Source organism: Dipodomys ordii, unplaced genomic scaffold (assembly GCF_000151885.1).
Source record: "Dipodomys ordii isolate 6190 unplaced genomic scaffold, Dord_2.0 Scaffold26, whole genome shotgun sequence".
NCBI lineage: Eukaryota > Metazoa > Chordata > Mammalia > Rodentia > Heteromyidae > Dipodomys > Dipodomys ordii.
This window is the reverse complement of record NW_012267242.1, coordinates 185913-209412: the sequence shown is the minus strand read 5'-3', so window position 1 is coordinate 209412 and position 23500 is coordinate 185913. Positions and strand designations below refer to the sequence as shown.

The window sequence follows — 23500 nt, the reverse complement described above, 5'->3', positions numbered from 1 at the left end:
AGGCTCCAAGGAGAAGGAAAAACATCAAGCTACCAAGACTATGCTAGGCATTGTGGCTCACACCACTGAGGCCTTTGGGAATAGTGCAGTTCTGAGTCAGCCTAGGGCGAAAGTTTATGAGACACCAATAAAGTTGGGTGAGGTGGTTGCTTGCCTGTCATCCAGGCGAAGCAGAAATCATAATAGGAGGATCATGGTTCAGGCTGTTTCTGAGCATATATGTAAGACTATTTGAAAATGAAGAAAGAAAAATGGACTGGGGTAGAGTGCCTGTTTGGCATGTACCAAGGTCAAACTCCAGTACACCACAAAGGAAAAGAAAAACCAATCAAAGGTGGTGAGAAGGAACAAGGTATGTTCCAACTATGGCAACAGGACACACTCAGTGGGAGAGGAGGGTTGAAGGAGACCCTGTCGGGGAGAAGTGGTGTGGCTCTATCTACCGGGTGTGGAGGAAAGATGGCTAAGCTGCAGTACCCAGGAGAGTAGGATTCACTTGGTTTGGAAGCAGTAGGGAACCAGGCTCTGAATATGGTGGAGACCAGACCTGATAATAGCTTCTGAGAGGTTCAGAAAGAGGATTGGAGGTTTCTAGAATTACTAAAATTTGATGTCCGGGGTCACTGACCCAGTGTCCAGTGCACGACGCAAACATAGTTCCTGACTTTCAGCTGGAGTGTTTGGCAAAAATCTCACCGGGTGGCCAGCTAGACACCACAAAGAAGGTTAGGTTTGGGGGTGCATGATGAATAGATGTGAGGCTATAGTCATCTATCCCCCAAGAGTAAAGCAGAAAGAACCAACTTTGAGGAAGGAGATGAGACGGTGGCTGGGTCAATTCTTGTCCTGGTCTCGCCCATCAGTGGTTTGTATAAAGAATTGTGATGACTGACAGTCAACACACCTGAAAACAGAATCAGCATTCTAAGGGAACATCAAATGTCTAAGTGAATGGGCTGAAAACAGCCAGATGAGATTAAATAAGGAGAAAAGTTACCCCTGGCCTTGTTTAGGCTTCACGCAGAAGTATAGCTCCCGTGAGGCCTGGCTTCTTAGTGGCTCATGTTGTTGCAAACACAATATAACCGGTAAGTAAGAGGCAAACACAAGTTGTTACTCGCCACACAGAGGCCGAAGACTTTTGAGCAATTGCAGGCTTGTTGCATGTCAACGTTGTCTTGCTACTGGCCCCAGGGCATTAAACAAAGCAGCTGGAGTAAGGGAGGCTATAGCTCAGGGGGTGACATCAAATCAGCGTAGCCCCTGATGTGGCATGAACCTACCAACTAGAAGAGGCTCAGCTTGTACCATCGGAAAAGGGGTTTGCCTGCTTCTATTCCTTTTCCTTGAACTGGAGGATGGAGAGGGAGGGTCATGTCCACAGCGACTCTGAGAATGGGGCCCAGGAAACAGAATGGCAGCTGTTTAACAGCCACCATGGATGAATTTCAATATCTTATCAGCCTGGAGTTCCCATTGGCTTAATGTCAGCCCAGGGACAGAGCTGTTCTGTTTGGGGGAGGGATGGTGTTCAAGTGATGGGTAGCTACTGTGTCTTCAGAAAGAGTATTGGCAAACCTTTGTACATCAGGGAGAAAGAGACCTGGCTGGATAGAGGTGTTTAGCCTGGAGAAAATAAAGCCAGAAAGATGTGCAAGTCTGACATGTGGGAATAAACCAGATCTGTTTCTGTAACCCCAGAACACAGACCTGGACAATTGTGTGGGTGGAAGGAAGACTCACTATTTGGCTTCAAGAGAAGATGACTGTTTCTGCGCTTTGTGCTTATTAGGAAGGGGCTTTATCATTTGAGCCATATCCCTAACCTTTCTTGCTTTAGTTATTTTCCAGACAGGGTCTTGTGTTTTTGCTGGGGCCAACCTGGACCACAATCCTCTTAACTTATGCTTCCCACATAGCTGATGACAATAACATGCCGTTGTGCCTGGCTTGTGTAAAGATGGCTACTTCATTAAATATAACCAGACTGAGCTGGGTGCTGGTGGCTCATGCCTGTAATCCTAGCAACTCAGGAGGCTGAGATATGAGGATCGAGTTCAAAGCCAGCCCAGGCAGCAAAGTCTGTGAGACTCTATTTTTTTTGGTTCTAGTCGTGGGGCCTGAACTCTGGGCCTGGGTGCTGTCCCTCAGCTCTTCAGCTCAAGGCTAGCGCTCTACCACTTGAGCCACAGTGCCACTTCTGGGTTTTTTCTTTTTACTTATGTGGTGCTGAGGAATCGAACCCAGGGCCTTAGGCATGCAAGGCAAGCACTCTACCACTGAGCCACCTTCCCAGACCCTTTTTTTCCTTTTTGCTTATGTGGTGCTGAGGAATCGAACCCATGACCTCATGCATGCAAGGCAAGCGCTCTACCACTGAGCCACCTTCCCAGCCCCATGTAAGACTCTTATCTCCAATAAAAAACCACCAGAAAACTGGAAGTGGCTTTGTGGCTCAAGTGGTAGAGCACTAGCCTTGAGCTGAAGAGCTGAGGAACAATACCCAGGCCCAGAGTTCAAACCCCATGACTGACTCTCTCTCTCTAGATATGTATATATAATGCACCAGACTGGCTTCATAGTGTAATCCTGCTAATCTCTGCCTCCCAAGTAGTTAGGATTTCAAGTGTGAGCACAGCACCTGGCTAGAAAATGACTTTCAATAACCAGAGTTAACAAAAGTTAGAGCCTTGTATGGTAGTGCGTATTCCTGCCTATTCCTGGAGATCTTTCAGGCTACCCTTAATGGGTGTTGGCTGGCCTGGATTGCTTTGGTGTCCTTCCAACATGGAGATGGTATCTGCAATGAACCAGGGAAAGACTATTGGAAGTAGCATTTCAGAGAGGAGAAAGTAGGGAAGGATTCTGGCTACTGGACTAGCTTTGGGGAGACCTGGCCTATATGAGGGTCATTTGTAGGATGGCAGCTCTCTGGGTCCAGCAGTATTGGGCTGCTCATCTTGGTGACAATAACCTACTCCCTATGTACCTGGTATAACTAAGACTGCCTAGAGCAGAAGAGAGGAGCAGAGGTGAGGGAAATAGTAGGAGTGGGGGCTCTTGGGTCCCCCAAGAAAGGGATAAAGGCTGAAATGCGGCTGGAGAGGCCCCTGCCTTCTGAGCACACTCCTCTCAGAGGGATTCTCTTGCGGGTGGTCCCTTGGGGAGGGGAAGGGGCAGGAAGGGGGGGAGGAATCTTTAGGGGTCGCTATTTACTCCTCCCTTCCTGGCTGTTCCCTCTTGTCTCAGACATGGAGTCGGAGCTGCTGACTGGGAGCCAGGACATCGTGCTGCACTCGGCGCGCCTGACGGGGCTGGAGAAACGTGTGGAGCAGATCCGTGACCATATCAATGGGCGTGTCCTCTACTATGCCACCTGCAAGTGATTCTCCAGCTCCAGCCTCCTCCCACCCCACTCATCAACCTCCCTCCCGCTGCCCCGGTTGCTTCTGAGGGGGCAGGTTTGGCTCCAGGAGACTCCGATGCCACCTCCAGCCTGATCGGCACTACCCTGGGTGTGCAGCTGTAGGATCACCGTGGGCTAGGGCAGTGGCTGCGCTGACAGGACTGCCGCATTTCAGGGACAGAGATGCTGGGGGTGGGGGTGTCATTATGGCTGGGAGTTCTCCAGCCAGGAACAGCTGAACTGGGCAATGGCCCCACCCCTTGTCCTCCATTGTGACTGAATCCTGGACCAATACAAACACTTAACAAAAAGTGAGGTGCAAATCGAAAACCCAATAAAAACCTTTGGAAAGAAACGTGGAAGATCAAAGAAAGGGGGTCTCCCTATCACATGAACCTTCCTCACCATTTCCACCTCCCATGTGGCGTTCCTATGAGCTCAACCCCTTAGGTTGCCCTATCACATGGTCTGGCTTGATTCCTTCCATGAGAAACTAGAGGAACAATTTTCCCTTTGGAACATCAGTCCAGCTTCTGATTTACAGAGAAGGAACTAGAAATCCAAAGAAGAAAGTAATGTGTTCAGATTTATAGAGTTCCCAAAGGTGTTGCCTGTCAGCTGGTTGGATCGTTTTGTTCTTCTTCTCTCTTTCTGGTGATCGTGATAGATAACATCATGGTAGGCAAGGTGAAGCTCTTCTAGTTGGCAATCTCCAGGCCTAAACGTTAGACTGGCAGACCCAGAGGTTTACAGCCCTAAGCCTGGAGAATTAACGGCCTATCGCTCCTAGCTCTAGAAGCAAGAGACTTATCTCTCAAGCACTGGTTTTAGGCTTTTTGTTCCATACGTTAGCCACCAGCATTCGACAGCTCTTTTCATCCTGGCTTCTAGCCCTGGTGAGCAGCAGCAGCAGACAGCAGGTTCAAGCATCAGGTTTTAGATTCTATAGTAACTTCTAACACTTAGCAGCTACTGTTCTAGCTCTTGGGCCAGAGTATTGGGATCCATGACCTTTAAGGTTTGGCAGATTCCTAGAACTCTTCTAGCCTGCAGTTTCTTGCTTCTTGCTTTGCACAGCCTTCTATTTTTTCATCAGCCTTGGCTCTCCACTCTTCCTTATCTCTCTTGACTTCTGCTGTTCCTTGTTACCTTCACTGTCTGCTCCATGGGGAGTAGAAACTCTTACACTGTCCTTTTGCTGCTATTACTGCTGATGTCACCAGAGCCATCTGCTCTTTGTGTTGCCAGCTCAGCCTGCTCTACTAATGACAAGAATCAAAAGTAGGTAAAGAAAGACCACTGGAATGAAGCCTGTTGGGGGGCTGGTAAGACCAGGATGTTGTCTCCTGGTTGACATGGAAAAGTGGAGCCGTGCTTTGGTAGCAAGCATCTGTGTTTGCAGTGTTGCTTCTTCAAGGTATTCATGGAATGTATAAAGCAGCCAGGCTGCCATTGGGCCAGCCCCAGCTGTGGAGAGGGGCTGCTTGGCTGGTAGTCCTCTACTCAAGACAGCTGGATATCAGGGAAGGATCTAGCAATTGTCAGCTGGGGAATTAAATCACCTAGCCTGCCTTTCAGGGAATATAGCTTATTTGAAGGAAAATTAAGCATTAAAGAAGCATTTACAATAAAGGCCTATCATTAACAGTAGTTAACCATGATCCACTCTTGGGGAAGATTGGGCCATTTTATCTGTCTTATAGACGGGACTGAGAGTAGAGCTAGCTACATCTCTTGGGCTCTCAAAGAGAAGTTGTAAATGAATGTGTGTTTTTGTGTAGGTGAGCAAATGTGGAGTAATAGTAACATTTATGTGCTAACAATGGCCCAGGTGCTAGGATTGACACTTTATCTACATCAGCTTTTGTTGTTGTAGTTTGAGACAGGGTCCACATGGCCCAGGTTGGCCTTGAATTCCTTTTGCTTTCGCCTCCCGAGTGCTAGGCTTACCGATGTGGCTGGAACTTCCAACCTACATTAACTTCTTCATCATTATTAGTTATTATTTATTGAGCACAGTGTTAGGTATAGCACCTGCATCATCTCATGATACAGACACCGCTTACCCAAGGTAACAGAGGTGGCAGGTGAGGCCAGAGCCGGTTTTCTAATACAGTCATGAAGAGAATGGTTGCTGGAGTAAGTTGGCTGGGCTCCACAGAACCTACTCCAAAAGGTCCTGAATTAGGAAACTCACACCTCTAAGTGTTCAGCACATTGTAGGTGCCCAGCACATACGTGTTCTGACACATACGGGTCAGCTACTGTTGCTCATTCTGGCTGACCTCAGGCTGTCCTTGAGATGTGCTAAGTTGCTTCTGACTCTGAAAGAACCAATTGAAGCGATGTAGAGAAAAATATGTCCATTTTATTGATCACAACACTGAGCAGGAAGCTGGAGAAGGTGAGGGTAGGAACACAGGGAAGGACAAGAGCGATGAACTTGACCTTCAGTGGAGCATGGGAAGGGAGGCCGAGACAGGAGTAGAATTCCTGGCTGGAATGAAAATAGTCTCTAGTATAATTAATTAAGGGGTGAGGAGGACCATGTGGCACAATAAGAAATCCTGATGGTCCCTAGTTATGGATTTCCTTCTGTTTCCACCTTGGAGGTTGTGACACCGCTTTTGGGTGCAGCAGGGAGGAGGGATCCACAGTGTTCTGGGAATGGGCTGGCTGGGTCTTGGTGCAGTTGGGAACTAATCCTGGAGGGAAGGATTAGAGCTTTGAGCTTTCCCAGGCAGATCCCAGAAGCTGCCTAGCGTTCATGCAGATGGACAGGCAACTACAATAGTGGGTTCAGTCTGGCCAAGAGGCCAGAGGCCAGAGAGGCAGAGGAGTGAGTGTGTGCAGAGCGGGGGGTCTTGAGGCCTCCATATGGCTTTGCTTGGAGAAGTTGGTGCAGCCTGGCCAGCCCACTAAGCTTTTCACAACAAACAACACAGACCCAGGTGAGCGCTATCTACAGACACTGCATGGAGCCACAACACACGTAGGGTATAGGGCCATAGAACAGGCAGGTCAGGGAGACCTGGAACCCAGCAGCTGCTTTTCCTCCTGCCCATAGCTTCAAGGACCCTCCAGGCCTTGGGGCTTCCTCCCGCACTTCTGTGGACATCTGACCCAGGTGACATCCGGCTGCTGTTTCTGACCAGAACCCGCTCCTGCCACGCCCTGCTCCATGGCTCCCCATCCTCCCTCTTCAGGGTAGATGCCAGGGTTGGAAGGGCAGAGAAGAGTCGGACATGTCTCCTACAAAGGAAAGTGGTCCAGATGATGGTGGGGTTTCTATCTCAGTCCTTTCATCCCATCATTATGGGATTGGGCTTTCTTTCTGGGATGGAAGTTGCTCTGAGCCCAGTATCCTGGCCTTGTGCCCTTTATCCTCACCTGAAAAACTGCAGAGACACAGACACGAGCTCCCGCGATCACATAATGAGACAGACCCCTGTCTGCCCTGTCCGGCAGTGGGAGCTACCTCCAGCTTTAACTGGCACCATGACCTCTGATTTGAAGTTCCTGGAAAGGAGACCGGGCAATGGTCTTAACATATTTGAGGAAGAAAGAAAGGCTGGGGTGGTGGGGGGGGGGGAGAGGGCAAACGCTTTCTCTATCAATGACGTCCACTCAGCTTTTTCTTTCTGACATTCAGCAAGTACAAGCTCCTCTAGAAACACATGAGACATTAGGGTCCCCTACTCCCCACCTCTCCCAAACAGGGAGGACTTAGACACTTGGGTCTAATGCTTGCCACTCATATACACCCAGTGTGTGTGGGATTTTATCATCTCTGTTGCTTCACTGAACTTTTATACTACCTCGGCGGGCTGAGCAGGAAAGGGTCCTTTCATGGACCCATTGTACTGATGGCTAAAGCAGAAGCGGAGACAGACACTGAGTTATCTTGAGCTAACAAGTGTTAGGGACAGGATCAGAAGTCTTTCCCTTGCCACCAGTCTAGACTTCTTTGCACCCTTAGACCTGCCTGAGAGGGACCTTTAAAAAAAAATTGCCTCTGTCCCTTGCCTGAGTTCCTTCAGATCAGGTAGAGTGGGGATAGGGCTTTGTCTTTGCCAGGAAATACGTACTGTTTTTTGTTGGCCTTCTTGAGGAGCGTGGGCTCGGAGCAGTAGGAGGACTTTCCTTTGTTCCCAATACTCAGGCAGCTGGAACAGCAGCCACAGGGGCCTGTGGCCAGCGGCCCCTGATGCATGGGCACCAGGCTGCTGCTGATACGCAGGGAGCCATTGACCAGGCAGTTGAGGGACCTGCCCCCGGGGGCGGCGGGCTGGAGGCCTTTCTGGCAGGGCATCCTGGGTAATGCAGAGGACACGCTGGGATCCAGGACGGGGGCTTCTGTGATGGTGATCTCTGGGGAGCTGGCTCTAGAGTCTTCTGAGGCCGGGGGCGCCGGAGGCCTGTTCTCCACCTCTGGCCGGGCACCGGGGCTGTGCAGGCTCATGTGCAGCTTCCTCATGTGGTGTACCACGGCTGCCGCATTGAAGGCTTGCTGAGGAGACAGCGAGAGCAGGTATGGCCTCGGCAGCCCCCAGGTGCCCTGCCCACTGCTCATTTCAGAGAGGGACCAGGAGTGGGAGGGGATGCCTGGGGAGGCCTCCCCACCTGCCCCGCCACATTCCAGCCTCTCAACCCACCCAGCCCAGGAGACCATAACTCACCCTCCACTTGCTCTTGGCAAAGTTCTTTTGGATCTGGAGGCTGACGGATGGGTAGATATCCCGGTGGAGGGCCGTGTTCCCATCGATCCTGTGTGTGAGAAAAGAGACCCTGGCTTTGGAGTGGCTGTGGACACTCAGCCAGGGGGGTGGACAGGGCTCTGGGCATCGAGGCCCATGTCCAAACCTGTCCTATTCCTTGTAATAGGAGACAGCGGGAAAGCATAGTGCTCCATATCCCTCCCCAGGCATACCAGAAGAGGGCTTAAGTGTTGGAAAAAGTTCTTTTAGAGCAAACTGTAGCCTGGGAAACGAATCTGCCTATTGTCTCCTTACTGGGGATTGAACCCAAGGCTGCATACTTACTCGACAAGTGCTCTATCGCTTGAGCCACGCCCCTGGCCCCCACCCCATGGCTTGCCTTTATAAGTAATATTTCACTAGGATACCTCCTGTGCATTCACTCAGGGGTTATGGCTGCTTTTGTGCTACTCAGCAGGGCTGAGTCAGTACCACAGAGCTAGTATGGCCAGCAAAACCTCAACTATTAACTAGTTGAGCCATTATAGTAAAAGTTTACAGATCCCTGCATCACCAGGCATCATATTATCACTTTGGTTCAAAACCTTGCTTGGAAGTTAGCCTCTCCTGGATTCCATCAGATACAGCTGCCCCTCTTTCCTTTCCTTTAGCCTCTTAGTTACCAGCTGCTAAGTGTTCCTCAAACATGTGCCATGCCCACAATCCTGGAACAGCTAACTAGTAATGAGAGCCCTGGTCCCTGATCCCTAGGAAACTATAATCTGGGTATGTGGAGTTTCACCCTATGGGTTAGAAAGATGGACAGTGATCTGGTGATTAATCGAGAAATGGTGAGTTTGGCATGGGAAGTGTGGGTTTCAGGGGCTCTAGGGAAGGGGACCTGGATCCTAAATTAGAGGCAGGACCTTCTCAGTGGTTCACGGGATAGTTAGGAAAGAGCTTGGTTTATGGGATGGAGGGCATAGAGATGTAGTTCTTAGATCTGTCTGTAATATAGAAAATGTGTTGAAAATCTTTGGAAATACTGCTGGAGTGAAAGGGCCAGAACAGATTAGGCAAAACCCGGAGAGAAAAAGGAATCTTGTTTGCTGTGGTAAAAAAAAAAGTGGGGAGCTTTTGCAGATTCTCAGGTAAGGGAGATTCTCAGGTAAGTGTTTCAAGAGCTCTTTGCCTGTTGGACCAATTGACTGACTGTGATTGTGCTTAAAACCCTTCCCATGGAACAGGTTTTGCTCTTAGTAACAGGAGGTTCTTAAGAACAGAAGAGGGCTGCCTGCTGAGTAACTAGTTTCAGTGTGGCACCATGCCACCCAGTTCTGAATGACAGCCTCTGGTACTGACTGGTCCCGTCAGCTGCCAGTGGGAGGTCAGGTCCTCTGGACTCAGTTCTAGAGATGTCTGTATCTCCAGGAGGCTCTGAGGAGCAACTGTGAGTCCCTTGAATGTCACAGTCGTCACTGGCTCAGGACTAGCAGTGCTAGGAAATAGCTCTGTGAGTGACTTGGAGTGGCTCTGGGGACCCAGGCTCAGTGCTTAGGACCCACCCCATTTTTCACTCACCAGGGGTGCCTCAGGGCCTTGTCACAGGTGTACCGCTCGTTTGGGTCCTTTTCTAGCAAGTGGCAAATGAAATCTTTAGCTAAGGGGAACAAGCAAAGACATGACAACTAAGGACCAAATTTCACGACTGATGGAAATTCACTTCCGGGCTGGTGGGTGGCTGTGAATACATCTTTAGCTAATCTTCCAAGGAGGTAATTTTAAGAGTCTTAGAGAAAGAGAGAGAGAGAGAAAAAAGAACTCCAAACCGCTTTACAGCAACCCACCATAAGCCACCCAAGAACCGAGGCTCTGCACAGCCTTACCCACGCAGCGTCGTGGAAATCACAGGAGTCACGAGGCACCAGTGTGCCCGCACACCCTGCGTGTGTGTGTGTGTGTGTGTGTGTGTGTTTGTGCTGATATATGGGCCAACATCGGCATGTGGGTTCGCATGTGAGCGCTGGCCCTAATCTCTACATAAGAAGTCCAATAGGCATGTGTGATTTTCTTCACGCGGACATGGTGTTCTGTCCTGAAAGCTAAGCCCTTGTTTTGCCACTCCTGCCTGGAATCCTTCTTTCCACCAGGCTCTGCTTGCCTGGCTTTTCAGCTAAGCTCCATCCCTCTGCCACCTCTGTCCCTAGGCACAGAAGGGTTCTGCCTCTAGGGAAACAAGAGCATCCAAATGTTTCTCTCTGGCCTTTGAACCAGATGAAAATGTATCTATTTCTCCTGGAAGCTGTCCTGTTAAGATTCCCAGGGACTTCCAAGAGTCAAGACTGTCATCCTTTGCTAAGAGATTTTTCTCTTGGCAGCCTCTGCCTTGAGCCTGTGACCTTGACCGTCACCTCCACTGGCCTTACCTGACTCAGAAATGTCATCCCAGAATGGAGACTCAAACTCATAGTAGCCTTCTTTGATCTTCTCAAAAAGCTTAGACTCGGTTTCTTCATAGAAAGGAGGGTACCCACACAGCCTGCAGGGGGACAGGAGGAGGCATGCTGCTGGGTAGGCTTCCCTTCTTTGCCCAGCCTCCCACTGCGTACACAGGTGAACAGGGAGGGTCCTACACCCACAAGGTGACCAGGATGTGTCTCTGATTCAGGGATGGTTGAGGTCTCATGAAGAGTATGTGCAAGGCACCCATGTTCACTGCTGCACTATTCAACCTAGCCAAGGTGTGGAAACAGCCCAGATGCCCTAAAATGGATGAGTGGGTGAAGAAAAGGTGATCTCTATGGAGTCAGTTTTACTCATCATAACATTATGTCCTTTGTAGGAGAATGGATGGGCCTGGGAAAAAAATGGATGATGTTAGGTAAAATAAGTCATGGTCAGAGAGACAGATGGCAAATGTCTTCTCTCATGTGGAAGTTAGGTTTAAATCATGAACATATATGTGAAAAACATATAGAGGTAATCTAAATTCATGCATGAAGAAATTGGCTGGGGCTGGGAAGGTGGCTCAGTGGTAGAGCACTTGCCTTGCATGCATAAGGCCCTCGGTTCGATTCCTCAGCACCACATAAGCAAAAAGAAAAAAGCCGGAAGTGGCGCTGTGGCTCAAGTGGTAGAGCGCTAGCCTTGAGCTGAAGAGCTGAGGGACAGCGCCCAGGCCCAGAGTTCAGGCCCCACAACCGGACCCCACCCCCCAAAAAAAAGAAATTGGCTAAAATATGCTATACTTAGGGGAGGATTCTAATAGTGTAGCTCCTTTGAACAACTAGCTTATAATAACAAAATGAATACCAGGACTCTAAAGCATGTTTTGTTGTGTGTGTGTGTGGGGGAAAGAGGTGGGGAGCATGGGATCTAAGGGAAAGGGGCAAGAGAAAAGGAGGGAGGAAGGTGGGGTGAAAACAGTCATAATATTCAATGTATGTACATGAAAATGGAATGAGGTAACCTGAGGGATGGTTGGTGATGGGAGAGATGAGGGAGAGTAATGGAAGAGGTGATACTGATCAGGATGCACTTTACTTATAAACTGACAGGGAGAATTGAAACCCCTTTGTACAACTACTTAAAGATCATAAAGACTTAATGCTAGGGCTGGGAAGGTGGCTCAGTGGTAGAGTGCTTGCCTCGCATGCACGAGGCCCTGGGTTCGATTCCTCAGCATCACATAAGCAGAAAAAAGCTGGAAGTGGCACCATAGCTCAAGTGGTAGAGCGCCAGCCTTTTGCTGAAGAGCTAAGGGCTAGCACTCAGGCCAGAGTTCAGGCCCCATGACCAACAAAAATAAATAACTAACTAAATAAAAACAAAAAAATAAAAACTTAAAGTTAAAAATTGTAATAATAATAATAATAATAAGCATCATCCCAAGAGTATGTGTAGGCGCCGAAGACTGAATGGCATTCCCTCCAAACCCTTGTCACCTCTCCTTGTACTTCCTCAGACTTTTCCCTGCTCTGTACAAAATACCTTTCAGAATGTGCAGTAACTGTCTACCTGAATGTAAGTTTCACAAGAGATATATTCAGGCTCTGTCCTTTTGTTCAGTGCCCTATTCGTTAGCACCTAGCCCAAGGATTGTTGAGTAAAGGAATGAATGAGAGTAATTATTCAGCAGAAATGGGAGAAAGAGAGTCAAATCCATACTGAGAGATTAATAGCAGGGAGGTTATTTTCCTAAGGAGCAAAGTTGTTGTTGTTGTTGTTTTTGCAGGTGAGGAAGGACAGTAGAGAAGAGGTGATAAACAGGTGAAGAAAGAGAAGAGCTCAAGAAAGCATAGGGGAGTAAAAGAGAATCTGACCAGCTTCATACAGACCATATCTACCTTGGGTGCCACGGGAGAAGGCTGAGGTTGAGGAGAATTAGGTCTACGTGTGATCCAAGTCTAGCTTGGTCTCTTTTTTTCCTTGCTGGTCTCATCCAGTGGGACTCAGTACATTTATATATGGCACAGAGAGGGGAAAGTCAGGTGTCTAATCCGTGGGTTGGTACACGCTGGGCTGTATTTGTATCACTTGCTGGAGATCAGGACAGGGGAAACCTTGGAGTTATCAGCCTAACTAAGCTCATGTATGTGTGTGCATGTCTGCATTTGTGATGGGTAGGGGGATCTGAGACAGGACAGAGAGGAAGAAAGGGCAAGCAGGCCCTGAGACTTTTCAGGGACTGAGCCAATGCCAGTTTCTACTCACAATATGTAGGTGATGACGCCAATGGACCAGCAATCCACAGCCTTGCTGTAGGGTTTCTGGGCCAGCACTTCCGGAGCTGCAGCAAACCAATGGCAGAGTCAAGGCTGGGGGCAAGAGAAGAGGGCTATGGGGTGGGGCTGAAGGCCAGGAAGAGGCTTAGAGAGGTGGATAAATGTAGCCCAGGGGAGAGTGGAGTTTTCCATGAGACTGAAAACTCCCAGTGACAGGCTGCGTTACACCCGTATGAATACATCTTATTGTGATAATGAATTCTCCATCAAACAAGTTTACTGTGTCAGTCAAGTCTATATCACTCTTCCATTATACTGGAGGTCTCTAGAGCACCAATTTCCCCATCAGACTGAGTACTCTGTGAAAAAGAGCTGCATGTTCCTTCACACTCTACCAGGCAGGCTCTCATTTTCTCTTTTGGTTAGGATGCTCCAAGAGTAGGCAGTAACTTTGCCATCAGACTATGGGTACTTGGTAAAGGCAGATATTTAGTCTGCTCCTATCTGCTTGAGAAGGTTATGATGACAGGTAGCATGTCTTCCTCTGATTGGGATCCCTCCTGTTGATCCCAGATGCAATAGCTTTCTACCCGGTGGTACGCTGTGTCTTCCAGGGAGCAACTGACTTTTCCTTTCTAGGAAGAGTATAGATTCCCTTTCTAAGTTAGGGCTCTGCTTTCCACTTCCTGACTCCAAACAGGTGTTGCATTGAGGACAGGGATGCTCTCACTAGTACCCTGTCTTCTCTCACCTTTTTGGGAATCCTGGAATGCTACAGGGCTGTTCAGGCAGGATACTCCATCTTTGCCAGTTCCTGGATTGCTTCCTAGGTATATATTCAGGGGCCCATATCTGGGTTTCTTAGGCATAAACTCAATACTTTGTGTATCCAGGTACCTAAAAAGTTTCTTCTAGAGTGGGATGAAGGAGAAGGAGCTGGTGTTCAACCCTTTAGCTCTCTACTGACTTCTGGGGTTGTGATCTTATCTCTGGAAGGAAGTGTCTTTGGAAATAGCAGTAAAGAATGTCTGGAGACTGCGGGAAGGAGCAGCTTGTTTTTAAGGATGTAGGAGGATTTCAAAGCCGTAGGGATAGTTCCAGTGTAGATGAATTGGCTGGCCTTAAGATCCTAAGTGAAAGTTATGCCTGCATAACCTCTGAAATTAAACTCTGTCTCTGTACAATCACCCCTCTCTTGAATTTCAACCATGGGATTGAACACAGTCTGCTAGTCAACCTCCCCACCACGCCCAGACTTACCCACATAGCCAGGGGTCCCACAGGCTGTGGACATGACACCACTCTGCTCCATCTTTGACAGACCAAAGTCTGTGATCATGATCTTTGAATTCTCTTCCGGGGTGAGGTATAGAAGGTTCTCAGGCTATAGGAGAATGAAATACAGAGTATAAGACTTGATCATCTAAAGCACAGAACATTTTCTAACTCATATATATATATATATATATATATATATAATCTCTTCGGGAGCTGAGCCCTAGGCTCCTAACTCCAAGGCCAAGTTCATCTTTCCCCATGTATGTTTCCCTCCCTCCCTCATTCCCTCCCTCCCTCCCTCCCTCCCTCCCTCCCTCCCTCCCTCCCTCCCTTCCTTCCTTCCTTCCTTCCCCCTCTCTCTATCTTTACTCCTTCACCTCAGAACTTTATTTTATTTATGGACTTTTCTCAGTCCCTTTCCTCTTCCCTCTCAACTTTCCTAGAATATTTGGTGGAATCAACCCTGGGCTAATTATCTCTGATCTCATCTAAGCCTGTTGCAATGCCTGGGACCCTACAGATCCTTGATGAATAATCTGTTAAACTTGATTTTGGCTAATGTGTATTTTGACATCCCATTGACAGTGAAAGGTTCAGGAAAAGACTGAAGTTCAAATGAACAGTTATTACTTAGCCACCTACGGTTTATTTAAGGAATGAAGAGAAGACTGAAGTTCAAATGAACAGTTATGTTCAAATGAACAGACACCTGAGGTTTATTTAAGGAATGAAGAGATGAAGAGGACTTGGAAGTCCAACTCATCCCGTCTTCTCATTTTAGAGCTCGATTTCCTGTGATCCACGTAGCTGAGGAGACTTTGTCTGTTTCCCACTGAGCCCTCCCAGCTTGACACCTTTAAGTCTCTGTGGACGATGCCATTCTCATGAAGGTACTTCACTGCTGACAAGACCTGCTGGATCACCAGGCTGGCATCCTTCTCTGTGTAGACGCCTCGTTCCAGGATCCGGTCGAAGAGCTCCCCTCCAGAAACGCTGTGGGCACAGGGGCAAGAGTAAGAATCTAGCTCTTATTTCAGGTGAAAGGAATGCAAATGTGTCTACTTTTGTAGCCAGGTGAAGTACAGCTGTATTGGAACAGGCAACTGCCCATCAACTACAAAGGGCGTAGGGAGAACCATTTCTGACTTAGAACACTTCCTCTGGGTGCCTAAAATGATACCACTAGGCCAATATCATTTCTTTGATCCAAGCATTGACTTCTCTCTAGAAACTTACTTTAAAATTCAAGTGTCCCTGGTTGGGTTTATATGAGGAGTCAATAATCCCTTATTGTGAACTTTGTGTGTGTGTGTGTGTGTGTGTGTGTGTGTGAGAGAGAGAGAGAGAGAGAGAGAGAGAGTGTCCTGGGGCTTTAACTCAGGGCCTGGGCACTGTCCCTGTGCTCTTTTTGCTTAAGGCTAGTGCTTTACCACTTTGAGCCACAGCACACTTCCAGGTTTCTGGTGACTAATTGGAGCTAAGACACTTGCCTACTTTCTCAGCCTGAATAAGCTAGGATTACAGGCATGAGCCACTGGTACCAAGCTTTTTTGTTTGAAAGCAGTTTTCCTTTCTGTCCTAGGACACAGGAAATCCCAATAAAACAGTCTATTTCACTTGGGCACAGAAAGAGGTGTGAAAATGAGATGAACTGTCTTCATATTAGGGTTTCTTCCCTCATTTTAGAAAACTGGGCTATCTAAAGCTGGAATTACAGTAGGGTCTTCGGCTGTTTGGAGACTTTAATGGTATGGGATCTCAGGACTTAGGGAAGGCTAATGATCAAGTCTAACTCCCCGCCACTGGAACACCATCTATACTATTTTTGTCTAGAAATTTTCTAGTTGGTACTGGATGCATAAGTGTCAGAGATTTCATTACATTCTGTGACACAGATTATTTTATCTTTGGGCATTTAAGCATATTTCTATATGTTATATTGAAATCTGATGCTCTGTAGTTCCTTCTAGTGCATACCTATTCCATTTACTGGCATCGAACATTGAATAGAACAAGAGAAACATCCTTTAACATGAATCGTTTCCTAAGTCTTTTCATAAATCTACTGCAAAGCCAGTAGAATGCTGTCCTGAGGCCTTCCTTCTCTTCTCTGGGATGAACATCTCCAGCCTGTTTCAACCATGACCCAGGGTTTACAATCTTCTCATCCTGTCTCCTGTTCCCAACTCTTCTATGACATTAGAACGTGGCTATGCACACAGGATACCTCCATGGAGTGGTGGCAAAGGAATGGAATTTCTCCAGCCAATCAAAGGCACAGCAGCCTCTTCTCTTGGTTTCTGCGTTAAGCGCTGGACTCTACTATAGGAGTAGGAGGACCACATGAATTATGTTCTTTCTATACAGCCGATTATGAGTGGCTCTTTGGAGGACTAGAGCCACACTTCCACTTTTGGCTTTTGGCTGGTTAATTAGAGATAAGAACTTTATGGACTTTTCTACCAGGCTGGCTTTGAATCTCAATCCTCAGATCTCAGCCTCCTGAGTAACCACCATCAGCCTTCTGAGTGATGGTATGGTAATCCTTTGAATTGACCTCCAAAGCTTCACATGGTCCCAGTTAAATTGTCAGGGCCACACGGGTCTTTCCATGCCTAACTCTCTCCTTTGACTTTCGGTTACTCTTCTTTATTGGGCTCAGCGAGCCCAGGAGTTATTCAACTACTTAAACCTGAGTTAAGGCATTCAACTTTCCAAGGAATCAGCCTATGAGTCAAAAAGTATATTGCATCCAGCCGTGCTAAGATGGCAGAGTTGAATATGTGTGCACCTAAGGGTATATGGTGTGCTCTATAAATACTCTAAAAATGTATATCTACAGTGAAGGGTAAGTGAATCTGACCTCTCAAGAGCGCTGGCAAACCCACACAACAGCCCCTGTTACCCAGAACTCTTACTTGGTTGCAGCTGGTGATGGTGATGCAGAGAATTTTCTAATAAAACCCCACACAGCTGTTTTTAAATTCAAGTGGCTCTCTTTTGAGAAAATCTTTTTTTATATTGAACTTAAATCTGCCTAGCTGTGGATTTCATTCCTCTAGTCATTTGACCCTGGGGTGATGTTAAGTGTTTATTATCCAATGGACAGACATGGACTGGTCCGAAGGGACTCAAGTTAGAGTGTTAGAGAAAGGTTTGGGTGACTGATGCTCTGCCTGACTTTATTCTTGTTGCTGGGTTGTGTGGAAATCTCAGAAAACCAAGGGAGAGGAAGAGAGCATCGGAAGAGCACTGACAGATATCTACCCTCTTTTTGAAGGAAACATTCCCATAAGTAGTAATCTAGCACTGGTATATAAATCAGTCTCTAAATCAGTCTGACCCTAGAGACTCAGTATTTCAGTGTCTCTTAAAGTAATTCTTTTTGAAAAGTACTGGAGATGAAACTCAGGGCTTTATGCTTGCTAGATAGGCTTTCTACCATGCCATTCATGCCCTCGGCCATTTTTGGCTTTGGTTATTTTTTGAGCTGGCCTGGACCTCGAGCCTCCTAATTTTGCTTTTTGCACAGCTGGAATGACAGGCACATACCATTATGCCAGAGCTTTTTATTGGTTGAGATCAAGTCTTTGTGAACTTTATATCTGGGCTGGCCTCAAACGTCAGTCCTCTCCAGCTCAGTCTCTCAAGTGGCTAGGATTACAGGCCTAAGGCACGGTGTCCAGCTTTAACTCACCACCCTTTTTTTGCCACTGACCAACATCCTCTGAGCCTCCCAGGCCTCTGCAGACCTGTGTGGAGGAGGTGTAGAGGAGGCGGGTCACCCTCCACTTACAGCTGCATGACCAGGTAGTAGTGCGTGGTGCTCTCGTAGATGTCCTCCAAGGTCACAATGTTTTCATGTTTGATCCTGGGGAGAAAAAGTAAGTGACATGGTGAGAGCTATGTGGTCAGGTGGTCCAGACAAGGTTGCAGACTCAGTCACAAATTTCTGCTGGAGACATGTTTTGTTTTGTGCCATTTGGGGGCTTGAACTCTTGGTGTTATTCCTGTGTTTTTATGCTCAAGGCTAGAATTCTATTGCTCAATCTGTAACTCTACTTCCAGCTTTTTGGTAGTTAATTGGAGATTAGAGTCCCATGGGTTTTCTTGCCTAGGCTAGCTTCCAACTATGATCCTCAGATCTCAGCCTTATGAGTAGCTAGGATTACAGGCAGGAGCCACCAGCATCCGGCCTGCTGGCAATGTTTCAGAAGACTACGTCCCTGGGAAACCTCCCTAACAAGGAGGCTGTCACCAAATAATCTCAGAGAAGTGATCCCCAGGGAGCTACTCCATTAACATCTATTGAATGAACAATTGATCTCCCTGCTTTCATGGAATGAAACCATTTCATTGATATCATAAACTTTATCAAAAGAGGAAGATAAAGCATCAAGGAAACGAGAGAGAGACAGACAGACAGACAGACAGACAGACAGACAGACAGAGAAGGTGTGGCATTGCTCAAAAAACAATGTATTCTTTATCTGACATGTAACTGTAACCCTCTGCATATTGCCTTTATAATAACAATAACTTTTTTAATGAGTGAAAGAAGAACTAGAGATGTAGCTCAAAGGTAGATCATATACTTAGCATTCGCTAGGGCACAAGGCTTGATCACCAGCAAAGTATACAGAGAGAGAGAGAGAGAGAGAGAGAGAGAGAGAGGCAGGCTAAGAGAGTAGCTTATAGTATAAAATGGGTATCCTGATCTTTCAGAAACATTGAGTGAAACACACTCACTATGATAGGACTGACCTTGGTTAACTATCTCTCTTTTCAGTACACATAGAGGAACTTACTTCCTGTGATCCTCAACTAGGGGTTACTTGGCCCATGAGTGGACATTTGATAATCTGACATCCAGGAGGTGGAGGCAAAAATGCTGTTTAAAATCTATCCATGCATAGGGTAGCCCCCAATGCAATAGAGGATGAATAGTCTGGTCCAAAATGTCAGTAGTGTTTTGTGGTTGAGAAACTCTGCCCTAGGTTACCTATGTCTGGGATCACTTAGAGACTGAGTCAGGCAGAACAATCCTATGCACCAAAGGCTTGGTTTTCCAGGCAGCAGTTCTCGCATGCCTGCAAGAGGAGGAGCTCTCCAGGAAGTTTTATGCATGGCTGCGGAACACAACAACTTAGACTCTGAGTCAGTTGGGCCTGAGTTCAGAGCTGGCTCAGGTATTTACTATCATTAGCTGGCTTTCTCAAATCTTCTAAGCCTCATTTGCCTTGTCTGAAAAATACTTTGCTTTTACACAGGGTTATATCAGGATTCAAAGAGAAAGTACTTAGTCTAGCACCTAGAAGGATAGCAAACACATAATCAGTATTATTTATATTATATTATATTACTGTCTATCCAAACTAGAGACATTTAAGAAATACAGATCTCTTACAAGGGTTGCTTGATGAACTCAACTGTACTCATCAGCTGACAATACTAATGTTAACTTGTTTAACAGTCACTCACTGAACAAATACTTGCTGAATAACTATGCTGTTGATACAGAGTGATAACAAAAATAACTATAGTCTTTGCTCTCAATCAGTTTAGCCCCTTTCTCTGTCCTAACCTTTCTAGTGCCTAGATTTATTTTCCCATCATCCTACTAGACAACTCCATGTAAAGATAGGTGGGTGCCTACATTCAATATGATCCAATCATCCCATTTTATATCCCAAGTGATGGTATTATTTGGTTCTCTCTCTCTCTCTCTCTCTCTCTCACAGGATCTTGCACATACTAGGCAAGTGCTCTACCACTGAGCTATACTCCAACATTAAGACATTTTTGTACTTAATGGACACTTATTTGTTTACTCTCACAATCGTGTTTAATGATTTTTTGGGGGGTCTGGTCATGGGGCCTGAACTCGGCCTGCGTGCTGTCCCTCAGCTCTTCAGCTGAAGGCTAGAGCTCTACCACGTGAGCCACAGCCCCATTTCCGGCTTTTTTTTTCCTTTCTGCTTATGTGGTACTGAGGACTCGAACCCAGGGCCTCAGGCATGCAAGGCAAGCACTCTACCACTGAGCCACCTTCCCAGCCCATGTGTTTAGTGATTTTTTCCCCTATAATCTTACAGATTAACACCAGACTTAAGGACTTTTCTCTCTGAAATACTTTTGTATACCATCTTCTGATCCCCATAGGATCTGTTTCCTCGCCCATGCCTATATTATTAAGAAAAGCTTGCACCTACTACATTTGTTTTCTTCCATCCCATCCTTCACCATACTTAAAATACTCATCTGATCATGGGACTCCTTACTTAACATCCTTGGATGACTTCTTTGCCCACCGAATAACCGTATTCCATAGCATGGCATAGAAGATGCTGACCCTTGAGCGTCCTCTCTCTAAGTACAGGGACTTCTAATACTTTTCTCCTTGCCCTTCCATGACTCTACATGAAAGTTTGTTATTCTTGGTCTGAATTCCCTCTCCAGGTTGTTCTTCTTGCCTCCACAGAATTCTACTCATTCATCAAGGCTTTTCTTCTCTGAAAAATGTGTCAAATAACCCATAGTCACAAGACACACACAGGTGAAATAAATCTCTGTTGCCCCTGAACTCTGCCTTCAGCTATTGTACCTTGTCTGAGAAGGTTAGAGTTTGTTATGGTCGCTCCTGAGGGTAAGGAATTTTGCCTTAGCTTTCTGGTCCTAGCCCTGAGTTAGTGTGCCTACAATTCTTTTGGTTCATCCCAGGAGACCTCACTGTAAACGTTTTATGATTTGTTAATGTAGTCTCGATCACCAGGGCTGTGGTGTTAAACATACATGAGCTTTGGATCAAATGAAGGCTCATTTCCAAGTCTTGTGCTGTCTTCTTCATTATTGATTCTTCCTGAGGTTAGCCATCAACTGACTTCTGTTCCTTTGAGCTAATTATTCTCTGGCTTTCATACACAAACCAGCTCTGCCACCAGTGGCTTCATTGGTCAGTGTTCTGGGAGAGAAAATTCAGAGGGTATCTGACTAAACTTGGTGATTGGGTAAACTAACTGACTCATCAATTCAGTCAAAAGAAGTGGAAATCAGACTCATTGTTTTTCTTGAAGGTCATTTGGGAAGGACACGTGATCCCACAGCTGCACTGACCCACCTTAGCAAGCACTCACCTTTTCAACACAGCAATCTCATTCTCCAGGCTGCTGTCCCGGAAGGCAGGTGACTTCTTGATGCACTTCAGAGCAAAGAGCTTCCCGGTCACCCTCTGTTTCACCAGGAACACTTCTGAAAAAGCTCCTCTGAGGGGAAGATGTCAACACATGAAACTTAGTTCTAGCTGTCTAGAGAACACTCTGGAGGCAAATGAAAGTATAGATAAAGGGGAGTGGAAGATAATACATTTCTATTGTCACACGAGTTGTATTGATAACAGAGCCTATAAGACATGCCAGCACGTTCTCTCCTTCAGAGATCATATAGGATGGAAAAGACCTTGCCATGGACCAAGAGACCATGCAGATGCTTTTCCTGCTTCTATAATTTGGAAACAACTTCCAGAGACTCTGCATCAGCCGTGGAGAATTCTTAGCAAACCCATTAAAGAAAGGCCTCTCTGGACAGTCATTTACCCACTTCCAATATGGCACAGTATGGCCCACTGATGTGACCCATGGCTCTAGATCTGGGGATCAGACTCAGATCCAACAGGACCAGAAGAGAAAAGTCTCCGGTATCAGTTTTAAGTTTGTTTTTTATTTAAACACAGGGACTTACCATGTTGCTCAGGTTAGCTTTGAACCCCTGGAATCAATCCTCCTGCCTCAGCCTCCAAACTAGCTAGTCTACTGATGTGCCATTATCACCTAGCTGATAAACAACCCAAACAATTTTCAGAGCACAAGAGGAGCTGACCATCCTCTCATTCATTCTGGTAGCCTTTGCAAGGGTGAAAGAATCCAGCAGCTTTAGGGGTAGGTTTTCTGCGACAGAATAGATGGAACCGAATGGGAAAACAGGGCAAGATCTCAAATGATAGGATTCTTAGTTTTCAGGTGTCTGTCTGAGACCAAGCCATCAAAACAGCAGGTAAGTTAGGGTTGGATGCTGGAACCTGATTGCCCATATCAGAAGTTCTGTTTTCTAGGTAACAGTTTACTTGTATATACCTAGTTTTTCCATCTAAACCTGGGAACAGCAATAGTATTCACAGGTTGTTTTATTTTTTTAGTAGATTAAATGAGTTGACATCTGTCAGCTGCTACAGAAGAGTGTTTTTTTGCCATCTATTTAAACCATTTGTGTTATTTATGGCTATTAGCATTATTGAATAGCACTAGAGAGAATACCTGGTTACACAAGAGGAAACAGAGGCGAGAGGAGAAGCCGCTGAGCCATCCCCTCCTCTACCATCTGTGTATTCTAGAAGGCTGATGCCGTCACACTTTTATATTTTTTTTAAAAAAATCTGCATTAGAAAATACTTGGCGTTTCCTGTTTCCCCAGCTGTGTACTTGGAACTGAGCTAATCAGCTTCAGAGCTGGCTCCATTCATCCATTCATCCACTCATCCCTTCAACCAGCATTAATTTGAATGCCTCCCCTAGTCTTAGACATTGGAGATGCGCAGGTGAGTAAGAGTTTCTGTTCTGAAGAAGCCTGTAGATTAGTGAAGGGTGAAGAAAGGAAACAATGAGTATTGGATTTGGAAAAGGCGACCAGGCATTTTAATGAATGCTTGCTGAACTGGCAGAACCTCTCTGTGTCAGCAGTGGGATGAGTGTTCACCTAGCCTGATCTCTGGGGTGCAGACACCATACAGATAAGAATGGATATGTAAAATGGACGCTTTAATATAACCTCCACTGGGGCAGTTGTTGGGTAAGTTGTATACTGCATTAATTTCAACAGATGACATTCCTTAAAGTTGGTGTACATGTTCATCCTATAAGTATGACCTTAACGGCAGACAGAATGCTAGAGAAAATGGAAAGTTTGTGCTAATTTGTACAAAGAGATGATGTGGGATAGTTTAGGAACACATAACAGGTGGTGCCTTGGCTTAGAACACAGTGATTTTAGCTCTAAGGGGTAAATGAGATGGAACTATTTCAGGTTAGTTGGGAGTTGGGAGAAAGTGTGAGAAAAGGGCATTGGTCAGCAGGTAGGGTAGCATGGTCGGGGATGGGGCAGTGCAGTACTGTGTGGGAAGGGTGAGATAAAAATGTGTATGGAAACTGGGTCTGAAGCCTGGTTACATATTGGAAAGTGCTAAATAAATACTGGCTTAAGGAGTGACTGGATGGATGGGAATTTCAGATAAAAATTAGTGATGCCTTCCCCTCCCTCCCTCCCTTCCTCCCTTCCTTCCTCCCTCCCTTCCTCCCTTCCTTCCTTCCTTCCTTCCTTCCTTCCTTCCTTCCTTCCTTCCTTCC

At 46.5% G+C, this 23500-nt stretch overlaps 2 protein-coding genes across 2 annotated transcripts in view; one reads left to right on the top strand and one right to left on the bottom strand.

The window, feature by feature from the left end:
• Positions 1–3752, top strand: part of Lamb3 (laminin, beta 3) — a 139526-nt gene extending 135774 nt beyond the window's left edge. Inside the window, exon 27 of the mRNA XM_013015191.1 lies at positions 3250–3752. Coding sequence (XP_012870645.1) covers positions 3250–3386 — 137 coding nt within the window. The 3' untranslated portion in view covers positions 3387–3752. The remainder of the gene's footprint in view (positions 1–3249) is intronic.
• A 2882-nt stretch (positions 3753–6634) lies between these two features.
• Positions 6635–23500, bottom strand: part of Camk1g (calcium/calmodulin-dependent protein kinase IG) — a 28794-nt gene continuing 11928 nt past the window's right edge. The window contains exons 3-13 of the mRNA XM_013015130.1: positions 21239–21367; positions 17902–17976; positions 14960–15098; positions 14088–14211; positions 12817–12892; positions 10530–10642; positions 9685–9763; positions 8086–8173; positions 7495–7916; positions 6797–6925; positions 6635–6658 (exon numbers count right to left, since the gene is read on the bottom strand). Of these exons, the coding sequence (XP_012870584.1) occupies positions 6835–6925; positions 7495–7916; positions 8086–8173; positions 9685–9763; positions 10530–10642; positions 12817–12892; positions 14088–14211; positions 14960–15098; positions 17902–17976; positions 21239–21367 (1336 nt within the window). The 3' untranslated portion in view covers positions 6635–6658; positions 6797–6834. The remainder of the gene's footprint in view (positions 6659–6796; positions 6926–7494; positions 7917–8085; positions 8174–9684; positions 9764–10529; positions 10643–12816; positions 12893–14087; positions 14212–14959; positions 15099–17901; positions 17977–21238; positions 21368–23500) is intronic.